Source organism: Sarcophilus harrisii, chromosome 1 (assembly GCF_902635505.1).
Source record: "Sarcophilus harrisii chromosome 1, mSarHar1.11, whole genome shotgun sequence".
In the NCBI taxonomy this organism is placed as follows: domain Eukaryota; kingdom Metazoa; phylum Chordata; class Mammalia; order Dasyuromorphia; family Dasyuridae; genus Sarcophilus; species Sarcophilus harrisii.
In genome coordinates this window covers 276,516,861-276,531,426 of record NC_045426.1, presented here as the reverse complement: position 1 = coordinate 276,531,426, position 14,566 = coordinate 276,516,861, and the positions used below count along the sequence as shown (strand labels likewise).

Below are 14,566 nucleotides of genomic sequence, written 5' to 3'. Positions count from 1 at the left end.
GTTGAGCAACATCCTTTGTGGAGCTACCAATTAAAGAAGGTAGCCCCTGCCCTGGAAAGACAAACGGGGAAGTCTTTGCATTTGGACCTACCTTAGAATCTTTGGGACTGCAAACCTGAAGACATCACAGATAATTAAACTGAGAGTCCCAAAAAGGAAGGTGACATTAAACACTTTCCAGATTGCCTTCAGCAAAGGGACTCGAGAAGTCTGGTGCTCCTGCAGGAAAACTTCAGTCTCTGAAGGGGATGTTGGTTTAACTCTATTTCTTTCATTCTTTTCAAATCCTATTTCTTCTTTGGTCCTTAAGAGAAGAGCAAGTTCTATGTCAGATTAGCTCCCTGGGGATAATTTCCCTTACTTCATCTTTGTATATCTGCTTAGAGTTTGTGGAAGGAATATTGATGACCATGCAGTCCATTTTCTTGTTTTTCAGTCGTGTCTAACCCTCCATTGATTCCACTTGGGGGTTTCTTGGCAAAAATACTGAAGTTGGAGTGGATTGCTATTTTCTTCTCCAACTCATTTTACAAATGAGGAAACTGAGGCAAACAGGATTAAGTGACTTGCCTGATAGTGTCTGAGGCTGAATTGGAACTGAGGAAGAATCTTTCTGACTCTGTGCATTGTGCCATGTAACTGCCCTGAACTTTTCAAATTGTATAAATGCTTTTGCTCTGAGCTACCATGTTTCTTTACTTGGTCTCCTTGTGACTTAGGGCGCAAACATATGAAAGCTGAGTCAAGTCTTTCTCTTGAGAACACAGTGAAGTTATCTCATTAAGCGCTATGCTCCCTCCAACTTAACTAACTGGACAGACCTTTAATACAGTTATGAAAAAAAATCTCTTTATGGCAGGGGTGGATCCCAACTTTCAATAAACAATCCTTTTGCCTTTTAACACCCTGGAAAACTAATATGAGGTTAACCTTGCAAACAGAAAGAAAATCACCTTCTAATCTATTATTGCTTGGTGAGTCTGACCAAGTCTCTCTGAGGTCTATAACTTTAAATCTAAAAAATGTAATACTTATGACTATTATTAACAATTAGAAATTAACTTGAAAGGAGGTGATAAGTGAGGGATAAGATAGGAGGAGAGTATGGAGAATAAGGAATGATTATGATTTGGTTAAGGGGACCCTGAGAGGAAATAAAGGATAATAGCAAAACTAAAATTTGCTGGATTCTCAGTTGTGCATAAGCTGACCTGAATCCTTCCCCTTGGAGCACTTACTGTTGGGTTTCATTGCAGATCTTCTTCCATTCTCTTTCAAGCTGGCATATGATTTCTTCAGATGAATTTTCTTTCCCAAGTGACCAAAGGTCATCCAGCTCTAAGGGCTTCTTGTAGCCCTGCCACACTAGTCTATAAAAGAATATCTTTCAAAGTTACCAAAGACAACCCCATCACCTCCTTATAAATCTCATCTCATTTTTTGTTAACTGAGGGAAGAGGAAGCTCTGTGAAGGAGTCTATTATGTGCCAGGCTCTGTGCTAAGTACCTTACAAATATTATCTCATTGAATTCTCACCATAAATTTATGAGATGGGTGATGATATTATTCCCATTTGACAGTTGGGGAAACTGTAGATGCTGTTATTATTCCCATTTCTACAGTTTGGGAAACTGAGGCAAAGGCTTAGGTGACATGCGCAGGGTCACACAGCTACTAAATATTTGAGACTGACTTGGCACTTAGGTCTTTCTGATTCTAGTTCTATTACTCTATCCACTGTACTTCCTAACTGTACTTTATGTGCCAAGAAAAGTGTGCTGTGAGCTATCGCTTGAACGCAATATTTCATCTTCTTTATGCATCCATACAAGCTATCCCCCGTGCCTGGAATGTGATCCATACTCATGCTGCTTTCAGAATCCTTATTTTCTATTAAGGCTTAGCTCAGGTGCATTTCTTTCTTTCCTTCCTTCCTTCCTTCCTCCCTCTCTCTTTTCTTTCTTTCTTTCTTTCTTTCTTTCTTTCTTTCTTTAACCCGGTATTTATTTTTCCAAGTACATATATTATATTTGAAGAAGCATTTTGAAGGCAGAGGTTGTTTTTAATCTTTGTATCTCAGAAGTTGGTAAATGCTAAGTGGATTTTTAATCTTTTAGTTCACTGAAAGTTTGGGTAGTCAGATATGGTGGCACATGCTAGTAATCCCAGTTACAGGGGAGATCTCTTGAGTTTGGGAGTTTTGAGCTTCAGTGAACTAAGTCAATTAGCACTAAGACTGGCATCAGTACAATGAGTCATGGGGCTTGGGAATGGAGGTGAAGAATCACCAGGTTGTTTAAAGAGGGATGAATTGGCCAAGGTCAGAAATGAAGCAGGTCAAACCTCCTCTGACATTAAGTAGTGAAATCAGACTCGAGAAGTCACTGCACTTCTAGTCTGGGAGATGAAGGAAGACCAAGTCTTTAACAGGAAAAACGAAAGAAAAAAAAAAGAAAACAGGGACACTGCTATTTTATTGAAGGGCATACTCAACCTTGGAGTTGGAAAGTCAATACTCAAATTCCAAGATGTTGCTGAGATCACCAAAGAACAAACTCTTAAGCACCAATAAATTGAATTCTTGAGAACCAATAAACTGAAATGGCATAGCTATTAATGTCTGTATTAGCTCCAAGAGAAGGGAAACTGCAACAAACATAGCTGCATTAGTTATACCTGATGGCACTGGGGGAAATTGTTAAATCTGTGGGAACTTGTGGGATTGTGTGATCAGAGATAAAGGCACTAAAAAAAAGAAATGGAATAGTGTACTAGCGCAAAAATGAGATAGAGGATCTGGATTTAAATATGGGCCTTGCTATTTTTTACCTATGAGCTTTTCCACAAGCTCATCTGTTCTTTATGAGTCCCAGTTATCCCTTTTATTAAATGAGAAGGTTGGACTACTTGATCACAAAATGACAGAAATTGGGAGGAGGGGCTTTAAAGGTCATTGTGTTCAATTAGCATCTGACCAATAATTCCTTCTAGAACCAAAGGAGAATAGATTTATTGATTTGTAGATTTAGATTGGAGACCTCAGAGGCCATCTGGTCTAATCCTTCATATTACAAATAAGGAAACTGAGGCCCAAGTGGATTAAATAAGTTTTTTAAGATCATATAGTCCCAACAGAGAGCTGTCTAGCTTTTTGCTTAAAGAGTTTCCTTGTCCTTTCCCTAGTGACATAGATCACATAACTTCCAAGACAGCCTTTTCTATTTTTGACAGTTCTAAAAGTTAGACAAGGTTATTTCTCCTTAGAGCCAAAAACTTCCCTTCTCATATTGCATTTGATGCTATGGCTTATGATGCGAAAAGCAATTAAATCTATCATCGAAGGAAAGAATCATGGTAAGCCTTAAGGAACAATTAATAACAATATCCTGCCATTCGTCTTTTTTTCTTACCTAGAAAACCACCAGAATGTGGCTTTGGAAGGGAATGAGGCTCCAGATTCAGGACATGGGTTCTGGAAGAGGCGGAAGAAAGTTGATTTTGATGTAACAGGATGATGTTCCCTATTTTTCTCAAAGTCCCTAACAAAGTGTTAGGCATGGCATAGATACTCATTAAATAAGATTAATTTTTAAAGTCATAGACTCATAAAGTTGTAAAATATTGGAGATTCTATCATCTCTTCCCCTTCAGTTGAGGAAAACAGGCCTTAAGAGGTGATACTGTTAGTTAATAGTAAAGTAAAAGGGCCAGAATTAAAATCCAGTTCTTCTGAAGTCTAGTCTTCCTATACTGCATTGTGATTTTGACCTTCTTTCCTGGGGAAGAGCTCAAATGTTTAGAGCAAGGGCTTGCTTTCTCCATTTATTTTAGGACAGAATGGGGAAGAGTGATATGGTTGGCACTTACTGAGTAACACAGGATTTTTGAGAAGAATGGAGGCTGATCAGCTAGGAAGGACAATACAAATTGTGCACCAATTAGAGCTGAATAAAAATAGGTTGTGAGGTGATGGAAAGTATCTTTTGGGAAGCCCTGTGAAGTAAAAAAGCAATCAATAAATCCACAAATATTTATTAAGCACCGACTATGCACTAGCCATTGTATTAGGTGCTAGAAATATAAAGAATCCCTTTATATATAAGACTAAGCAAAACTCATCTAACCCATCTTTTTTTTTTTTCTTGAAGAGAAAAAAAAAACTAGTTAAATTAAAAGTGTGGTAAGGAAGAATTAGAGAAATTAAGAAAAATGCCAGGGTAGGGATGCTGGAGCAAACTCTTTTAGAACTGACTTAAAATGCTTCCTATAAGGCATTTCAAATAGTTTCTTATTCACAAACAGTTGATTGATCTGCACCCTACAGATATAGTTACCTAGGGGCTAACATTTCCCCAAAAGTGACTGTGATGACTCTAGAAAGATGACATTTGGTACAAAGGCTGAACGTTGGAAATAGTCACAAACCTGGCTACTAATCCTGACTCTGCTGCTTAATATTTCTATGACCTTGGGAGTTACAAGGATCATAGAATTATAGTTAGAAGGAAGCAGAGAGGTCACTGAGTTTATCCTGATTTCCTGCCATTTTGTAGAAAAAAGAAAGGTTATTGTGTGTCTTTTTGGGAGTTATATAGCTTGTAAATGCTTTAGGCTGATTCTAAACCTAGCTTGTAATCCACAATGACACCATCGCTCCAAAGCAAGTAATTTATCCTCTCTGGGTTAGAGCAAAGGTGATAAATGCTACAGCTATTTTAGTTCTCGATCTATAATCATTTAATACTTGCAGGTTTACAAGGCACTTTGTCCATATACATATTTGAAACTCACTGTTATCCTCTTAGGTAAAGTATCAGGTCTCTTCTGACTCCAAGTTGGTCATTCCTATTATAATATGTGCAGGGGAAATAACTTCCCTCCACCTAACACCATCATGAGTGTTAAAAAGGCAGCGTTATCCCTCTCATTTTCCCTTGCTTAGTTGTATCTGGCATAAAAATCCTTTCCTAATTTCCTATCATGAAAATTTCTCCTCCCTTCATCTTTAAATCCTATAAATATTTGCAAATATTATATAGTAATAATGTCAAAATTTGACATTTATATAGAGCTCTAAAATTGGCAAAGCATCTTACATATACTATTTCATTTGAATACCACAGTGCAGTGACATTATGGGTTTAAACAAATTTATGGATAGGCTTAAGACTGGAACACTATGTGAGTATTGCTTCCATAGGAAATTGTATTTCAAGTCCCTTTCCCCAAATTTCATCCTAAAATTGAATTGAAATATTTGCCAGTCAGAAACTGTCTTGCTTGTTTATAAGGATGATGATGTTTTAATATTGATTCATATAATATTAATTATTGTTATATAAAGTAACATTATTTTGTTATGTCTCCACCTTTTGGATCAAGACAAAACAGTCATCTTGTTCAAGAAATAATTATTTATTGCTCCACCTCATTAATTTTTGTAACCCAAATACCTTGTATGTAGGCACAAATCTGTAATTTCTTCAATTCAAAAAACTTCTTCCTCAGATCATAACCTTTTCTGGATAAGCATAAGGGACTAAGCATAAGGGACTGGACCACAGTCAGACAATAAGTACCAGAGGAAGGATTTTATCTCAGGTCTGGCTACTTCCAATCCCAGCATTTTATACCACATTAATTTTCCTTTCTGAATAGCAGTAATATAATAAATGGGGCTGTTATGTAACCCAATGGATAGAGTATGATGCCTGGAGTCAGGAAAACACATCTTCCAAGTTTAAATCAGCACTTGGAAATTTATTAACTGTGTAACCTTGGACAAATCATTTAATCTTGTTTGCCTCCATTTCCTCATCTGTAAAAAGAGCTGCAGAAGGAAATGGCAAACCACTCCAGTATTTCTGCCAAGGGAACCCCAAATGGGGCAAAGAAGAGTAATATAAGACTGAAAAACAATTTGACAACAATAAATATTTATGGAAATGAACTGAATTGCACACAGCCTGGATTCCCAAGCTTCCACTCTGTCCTTCATCTACTTACTCCTTGCTGGGTGTGGTACACTGTGGCACTGACTGTGGCCACCATGGTGAGAGAACAAAGGAACCAGTAAATGAACAGCACTCCTGATGACTGGATGCCCTTCTGTCTCTCTGAATGCATGAGGAACACGGCCAGGGTCTGAAAGGAGGGGAGCAACAGCAAGGGTGTTTTAGGGCCTGAAGAAAATCCAAAATCACCCCACCCAAGATAAAATAAAAATATTCTTGCCTCAGGTTCCCATTTGGTTTCCTCTTTACCCCAGCTTGTCCAAGAGATAGTAAAATCTAACACATGAAAGAACCTGAGCTTTAGTTACCATTGTAACAAGCCATACTGTAGGGCTGATCAGGAATTCAGGGGCTTGAGGGGTTCCACCTTTGATTTTCCAAAGAATGAAGATTATATTAGAAGAACACAGGAGGATGAAGGTAAATCCAAGCACCTAAGAAGAGTAGAAAAATTAATTTGAGTTCAGAATAGAAAAAAGGAAAGCTAAGGTGACCAAAAGCCATATATTGATTTCCCACACACTCAGTGTGTAGAATCAGTAGGATCTGAGTTCAAATTGTTTCAATGCTAATGAGTATGATCCCAGAAAAAAAGCACTTATCTCAGCCTCAGCTTCTTCATTTGTAAAATAGGATAATAATAGCACATACCTCAAAAGATTGTTGTCAAGATCATGAAGTAACATTTGTATGGTGCTTTGCAAATCTTAAAGAAGCATAGAAATGTCAACTTTATTATTATTATTATTATTATTATAAGGACAAAGGAATAATCAAACTAGAAGATGCTTAACTGGAAAAGCACATTGGAAATTATTTAAATCAATTCTCTCCTTTTATAGATAAGGAAATGAAGGGCCCCAAAAGAAAAAATGATTGGGGGAATAACACAAATTAGGGGTGTGACAAGGGCAAGGAAACAGAATAGATCTGTGGCCTTAGACCTAGGGAGATGAATGAAGGCCAGAATGGAAAATGCTTGCCATCTTGAAGATGATTACTGCTCCCTCATTACCCTTCTTCTCCAGCCTAAGCAAGGAAAACTATTATTAAATAAAGCAAAAATAATAAGAGCATTCAAAGAAGAAAATGCATTTAGTATTATTCTGTATTTATTGACTTAACTATGAAGACAAGACATGAATTATAGAAGATAATATTGTACCCCCAAAGGCACAAAAAAAGGCAGTGAAGAACTGAAGAGTAAAAACTCATCCAATTTTTAATTAGGATGAGAATGGTTTACGACCTCTATTAAGAACCATCTTCTTCCTTTGTGCTATTAGTGACAGTCTCTGATTATAGAAGATCTGGGTTTGAATCTTGCCTCAAATACTTCCTTAACTATATGACCCTGAGCAAATACCTTAACCTCTCTGGGCTTCAATTTTCTTATCTGTAAAATGTGGGTGATAATAGAACCATGTCATGGAGTTACTGTGAATATAAAACAAAATAAAGTATGTAAAAGATTTTATAAACCTCAATATCCTATTATGTAAATGTAAGCTATTATTATCTCTGCAACCAGTATAATCTCCCCCAACCTTTGAACTGTTTAAACAATTTTAATCTGTAAACTATAATTTAGCTTTTAGTTATAGATTGTCTTGTATTGTTCTCTGTTTATTCCATTTATAATAATTGCCACCCCCCATTATTAGATTGTAAACTTCCTTGAATAAAGTTAGACTTCATCTATATCCCCAAAGTGCTTTGCATAGTATTGAGCACATGGTAGCTAGTTCTTGATAAAGGCTTATTAGTTAATTAGTTGCCATCAAGCTCATTGGTTAATTAATTGACTTCAAGCTCATAGGGGGGCCAGGAACCCCAGCAACTGCTACCATTTTAGTTTTGAAGAGCCAAGACATTCGAATATAACCCTTGTTGTTGTAGCGAAGGTAGAGGAAGTAGAAGGGACTAATGATCCACAGGTAGATCGAGGGGAGCCAGGCCACAGCTGCATTCAAGAGACATGGGTTGAACACCTGCAGTCCTAGTGCCTGGGTCTCATTCGAATTCTGTACCAAGGCAAACACAGAGAAGGATTATTATTGGAGTACTCTGCTATCAACGTTGGTATACCCTAGATATAAGGGTTCTAAACTTGGGGTCCATTAACTTGTTTAAAAAAACATTTTGATAATTAATTTCCTTTGTAATCTGTGTATTTTATTTTATGCATTTAAAACCAGTATTGTGAGAAGGTCCTTAGCTTTCACCAGACTGCCTAAGGGGTCAATGATACAGAAAAATTTAAAGACCCTTGCTCTAGAGTATCACTGGGTGATCTAAAGATTTAGATTTAGATATTTAAATCTGGTGATCTAAAGATGTGTTTTTTAATGTGTGGAAACATACCAGCACAACTCAAAGGAATCAATTCACATAAGCTTTTCCTGAAACATAAATTTGACTTTTCCTCTGGACTATAGTCAGGGCTGCTACTCCTGTCTTCATGAGCTACCATTTTCTCTTTTGCTGATCCAAATCCCTCCCAATCTCTAATCCCAGGTGAGAAGTTAGTTCAGAGATTGCCTTTGGCATAGGAAGACTATGCCTCCTAACATATTCCATGTGACCAGCAAATAAGTATCCTTTTCTTACCCTCTCATAATAGTTAAACTTGTTATTTCAAAGGCCAGTCTCCCTTGTTCCACTGCTTTTCACCTAGTCTCCTTGTCCCTCCTAACACTCCAGGGTAAAGTATGGCAAGGAACTTGCTTCTTTTAGCTATGGATCTCTTGCAGTACTTAGCACAATATTTTATGCAGAATAGGTGTTTAATATGCTTTTGCTGAATATTACAAATGTATAAAGGGACTAGGGAATGAAAAGAATTGGTAATTAATGTCACAATGATTAAACAATAAGTATTTAGATTGTGAGCTCCATGAGGATAATGGGCTATCCTTTGCCTCTCTTTGTATCCCCAGTACTTAGCACAGTTTTTGATATATAGCAGGCACTTAATAAATGTTTATTGACTGTCTATTAAGTACTTACTATATGCCAGACACTGGTGTTTGGATCAAAAACCTTTCAATCAACCAATAAGCAAATGTCAAGCACCTACTACCTACTTTGTGTCAGGTACTATGTTAGCACCTGGATATAAAGTCAAAAATGAAAAAAAAAAATTCCTGTTCTAAAAGAGCTTATTTTCCTTGAATTAATTAAAAAAAAACCCACCAACAACACTTGTAGAAGGTTTCAGCAGCAAATCACATGGAAAGTCTCCATGTTCCCTAAAGTGCATGATGAATCACATTTCATATAAATATATATAAATTACATTTAATTTAATGCCATTTCCACTGACAAAATGATATAATTTTCTGATACAGAATCATTTAACAGGGCCAAGGGAAGAATGTACCCTGAGTTTTTGTGAAGGTTTGTAATGTTGTTTTTGTTTAAAAAAAAATCTCTTTTTGTAAAAGCTAATAGTTATTAATAGATTAAATGACATTATGATGCCAATCACTGGATCAGTTCATGATTTTGTATAGATATTGTAAAGAACTGTTCCATCTTCCTCACCAGCAGCAACAGCAGCAGCTGATCCATTGGCACCAATAGGCACATGAGCACAGTAGTGACAGAACTCCTTACTGACAGGTCTAGTTTCTAGACTATTATAGACATCATCTTGGGAAGAAACTCATGTGAGAAGAGGATATGCATCCCAAACAACTGTCAGTAAATTGCCACATACAGTACGGTGGACCAGCCTTGATGAGGTAGCAGGGCACTTCAAGGGAAAGACAGGAGCCAACAGCATGTGCCCAACAAGTCCCCTCAGATCCTGATGGTGAACAATGCAGGATCCTGAACTTAAGAGCCCTGGGAATAGTGACATTTAAAAAAATGACATTAAAGAAGGGGCATTAACATTTAGTTTTCTATTGTGCCATAAGGACAATGCGACTTTTTCATCTGATATGTATTCTCTCCTTTATTAGAATGTGAAGGATTTTTTTTTCTATTTGTACTCCCAGTGCTTAGCATGGTAAGCACTTAATACATGCTTTGTTCATTTATTCATAAGGGAGAAACTGATTATAACAAGTCACTGATATTGGGTTTTTTTATTATAATAACTTTTTTTTATTGACAGAAGTCACTGATATTGTGAAAAACAACCAGAATAGGGATTCGAACCAATAGCTTTAGAAAAACACCCTCAATCCCTCAAGGGTGCACCTAGAATGCTTAGGGGAAAATGTAATCTTGATCTGAGAAACAGCTTGCCAGTGAAAGTAGTATTTGGGACAAGGATCTCCAGATTTCATATAGGTTATACATTAATTACATACAAAATATATCTTTTATTATTGAAGCATGAGGGAATTGGTTGGGAAGGAGTGGTGGTAGAGCTATAATGATTGATATCAGCTGCCCACAGGTCACAGCAAGAAACCTGGTCAGCATGACAAAGTCTTGGGTAGCTAGGTGGTGCAGTGCATAGAGTTTATATTCAGAAAGATCTGAGCTTAAATCCAGCCTCAGAAAATTACTAGCTGTATGACCTCATACAAGTCACTTGACCCTGTTTGACTCCAGCTTTCTTATATATATATATATATATATATATATATATATATATATATATATATATATATATATATATATAAATGATCTAGAGGAAAAAATTGACAAACTCCTCTAGTATCTCTGCCAAGAAAACCTGAAATAATGGGATTACAAAGAGTCAGACATGATTAACAGAATAATAAGTTAATATGGCTTTCAGGACCCAGAACTGGCTTCAAGAATCCCTGGAAGATTTTTGTACCTTCAGTAACTTTAGTAAAGAAGATAATATTTGTCATCCATAGCCATAGAATCAGAGAATAGGAAGGAGGCTAAGTGATTCTCTAATATAGTAATGTCAAACTCATATAGAAACTCTGGACCACTAATTCATATAAAAAGAACCCTGCAGGTTGCATTGACTTAATTTTAAAATGCAATATTATCCATGTTTTATTGTATTTTATTTATTGTACTAAATATTTTCCAATTTCATTTTAATCTAGTTTGAAATTTAAGGTCCAAGAGCTTCATGTTGGCCCTTCTGCTCTAGTCCAATCAATATATAAAAAAAAGAACCCTTCTATCACAGACTGGTCATTCAATCTCTATTTTGAAGACCTTCAATGAGAGACAAGTCACTATTTCTTAAGGCAGCTGTAGAAGATAGAGTAATTTCCTGGAATCAGGAAAACCTGAGTTCAAATCCAGCCTTAGACACTAGCTATGTGATCCTGGGCAAGTCACTTAACCACTATCTGCCTCAGTTTCCTCACCTGTAAAATAGAATAGTATAACATCTAATTCCCAGGATTGTCATGAGGATCAAATGAGATAATGTGTATAAAGTTTTTAAAGATGCCTGACATGTTGTAAAGGCTATATAAATATAAGCTATTATTATTATTGTTGTTATCATTATCATCATCATCATCATCACTATCATCTTCTGAGTCTTCTCCAGCTCATTAATGTTCTCCTGTAAGTTGTGCCTTCCAGAACCTGATATGGACATTCCAGAGGTCTGATGGGAGGGAGTACAATACAGGGAGACCTATCACCTTCCCATTTCTAGAAGCCAGTCTTTCTTAAAGCAGCCTGATATATCATATTGCTGACTGATACTGAGCTTTGAATTCCCTAAAAACTTCCAGATCCTTCTCAAAACGATTGCTGTCAAACTAGCTTTCCCCATCATGTACGAAGGAAATCAATTTTTTTTGTACCCCAGGGAAAAACTTTACATATATACATTTTTATCAAACTTCATTTTATTAGATTCAGCCTAGTGTTTTTCTCTGTTGAGGATCTTTGTATATCCTATCACCCAATGTGTCATCTATCTCTCCCAGCTTTGTGTCATCTGCATGTTTGATGAACATTTCTTTTATCAAAGTATAAAAAATGTTAAATACACAGGACTAAGCAGAGAAAATAGCTCTAAGAAGGCCAATATGAGTGTGGCATAGTAAATATACCATAAATTCAATAACACAGAATGAGTTGAGGCTGGTGAGGAAACTAAAGATACAAAAAAGATTTGGAGTATTATTTTGCAGAAGAGAAAATGAGGACTTGGAGAGGGTCACACAACAAGCAGATAAAGGAACAAATATAAAAATAATAAACAATCTGAAATGTCCTTTTCCAGTCTTATCTCATATAACCAACATTTACTAACTTCCAGCCAAAATGGACAACTTAGTCATTTCCTCAGTTAAAATACGTTCATTTCCATCTCATTCTGTTGAAATTCTTCCTTTAAGTCCCAACTTAGGTATCTCTTCCCCAAGAAGTTTTCCCTGATCTCTCTAGTTCCAAGTGTTTTCTCTTTATATTTCCTTTTTATCTTTTTTATCTCCTTTATATCTCCTATTACCTTTATATTTAACTATAAAAGCAAATCAGGATATATACTATATATATATATATATATATATATATATATATATATGGCTTCTCTTTGTTACTAGTATAAGAATGGCTCAAAATCAATTGCATAAGATTCTTCTCAGTGGTAGAAAATGATTACTCAATCCTCCATGCTTGTATGAAAGTTTGGTGAGAGCTTGAGGGAATAGAGATCCTGAATCATGCCTCTTCTTTTCAGAGCCAAAAGACCAGGGTTTCTTTTCTCTGTCCTAATAAAGTACATAGTATTTTATTATTGGAGTAATTTATTGAGTAATAAAGCTACAGCTATGAAGTGAGTATAAACCAAATAAACTTTGAGCCTCCAGTCATATTACATTGCAAAAGTTCTTTGTTTACTTCATTCCCTAGCATTTAATACTGTGTCTAGTAGGAGTTTAATATGATTGTTTAATTGAAAATAATTGGAAGCAAGTTTCTCTCTTCATTTCCAATCTTGAAAATATTAAGTTCTTGTGCAGCATGATAAATGTGGAAATATGTCTAAAAGCATTGCACATTTTGATTATTTGCTATCTGGGGGGAAGGAGGGGAGAAGGGAAGGAGAAAAATTTGGAACACAAGGTTTTGCAACGTTGAATGTTGAAAACTATCTTTGCATGTATTTTGAAAATTAAAAGCTATTTTTTTCAAAAAGAAAATATTAAATGAGGATGATTTTTATGTTGGCATGGGGGAGAATATGGATCAAGACCCCAGGGAACCCCTTTGGATATATTAACTGAATAAACAGCTCTCTTTCCCAAAATAACTGAATTGGCAGTCATTGGCAAAGGCAGGAGCCAAGACAAAGTGACATCTCCTGATCCCGAGTGTTCTGTGACTCTCAGTCCCAGTCTTAAATCTCAGTCCCTATGCTTTGTCTCCACTGGAAATCCGTGGTCTGTATCTCTACGTTCATGTCCTGAAGGTAAGTCTACAAATTCATGACCATGCTGGGGTTAGTAATGATGGCTAAAAAACTGGCAGTGCTGTGTCCCTATGCCAGTGAGGAATTCCTCTAGCCCCTGGGAGCTGAGGTGTTGCCTAGATAAAGCAAGTCTTTCAGGAGCCTCCAAAATGCTTCGGGAAGTCGCAGTTTCCTAAAAGGACTTGCTTCTTTTGTCTTTGTCTCTTCCTCCTTCTCCTCTAGTACGAGGTGGCAAGAGCTAGGACTCTTATGGAGAATAATCTCTTGACATAAATGTCTCTCTCTACTTCTATGCTACGTTTAGGGAGAGTTATAGGATTTGAGGAGCTCCTGAAAGAGAGAGCAAAAGAAAAGCGTCCAAGTTTTGTTTCTGAGCTTTTACAAACTCACCAGCAGTTACATTTTCTTTTCCAGGGCGGAGACTGCATGAGGCTGGGCGGGGATAATGGGATGTAGAGGAGGGGTCCCCTCTTCAACTCTTTAATACTTTGCCCTGTAAGCCCAGATCATCAGGAGGTTTCCCAGAAAGAAACTAGGAGTTGGGAAAATAGGACCAGAAAACACTTACCCAGATGCCCAAGAGGGGATTGCAGACCCCGATGACAGAGCCTACTACAACCATTCCGACACGTCTGTTAGGTTGTTTGACTTTCTTGCTGTCCTGTCGGGCAAAGCTGAGGTTCCGGGAAGGGAAAGGACCTTGCTAGCAGGACCTGACATGAATTTGCTTTATCTTATCAGCAGACCTGGGGCAAGGTCCAGCTGGGGCCACGGATGAACTATGGGGCGGGGTAAGGGGAACTAGGGAAAATGGGGCCGGGGCATGGAATATTTGTACTCTATAGCCCCTCCCAGCTTCTCTCCAGATAGTTCCCTTCCCAGACTGGTTCAATCCACTGAAAAAGCCAAAATGCAAATCTTCAGAGACTGTGGGATAATATTAAAGGGGAAAAAGTAAAAAAATATCAGGTTAAAGTGGATCTCAAGATGTTTTCTTGGAGCTCCCATTTAAAAGAAAAAATCTGGCAAAGGTTTAGTGTGGGATGGTTCTATGTAGAATAAAGTGGTAAGATATTAAGTTTAAAGTGTCACAGTGCCCAAAGTCTTGTTAGTAGCATGGCTCTAAATTTGAAACCCAGTAGTTCTTTTTTTTTTTTTTTTAATAGCCTT

At 36.9% G+C, this 14,566-nt stretch overlaps 1 protein-coding gene across 1 annotated transcript in view; it reads right to left on the bottom strand.

The window, feature by feature from the left end:
• ABCC6 (ATP binding cassette subfamily C member 6) overlaps positions 1–14,175 on the bottom strand; it is a 60,713-nt gene extending 46,538 nt beyond the window's left edge. Inside the window, exons 1-8 of the mRNA XM_023497397.2 lie at positions 13,965–14,175; positions 7,863–8,039; positions 6,324–6,449; positions 6,008–6,145; positions 3,869–3,994; positions 3,412–3,473; positions 1,239–1,370; positions 92–304 (exon numbers count right to left, since the gene is read on the bottom strand). Of these exons, the coding sequence (XP_023353165.1) occupies positions 92–304; positions 1,239–1,370; positions 3,412–3,473; positions 3,869–3,994; positions 6,008–6,145; positions 6,324–6,449; positions 7,863–8,039; positions 13,965–14,018 (1,028 nt within the window). The 5' untranslated portion in view covers positions 14,019–14,175. The remainder of the gene's footprint in view (positions 1–91; positions 305–1,238; positions 1,371–3,411; positions 3,474–3,868; positions 3,995–6,007; positions 6,146–6,323; positions 6,450–7,862; positions 8,040–13,964) is intronic.
• Positions 14,176–14,566: the final 391 nt, after the last annotated feature.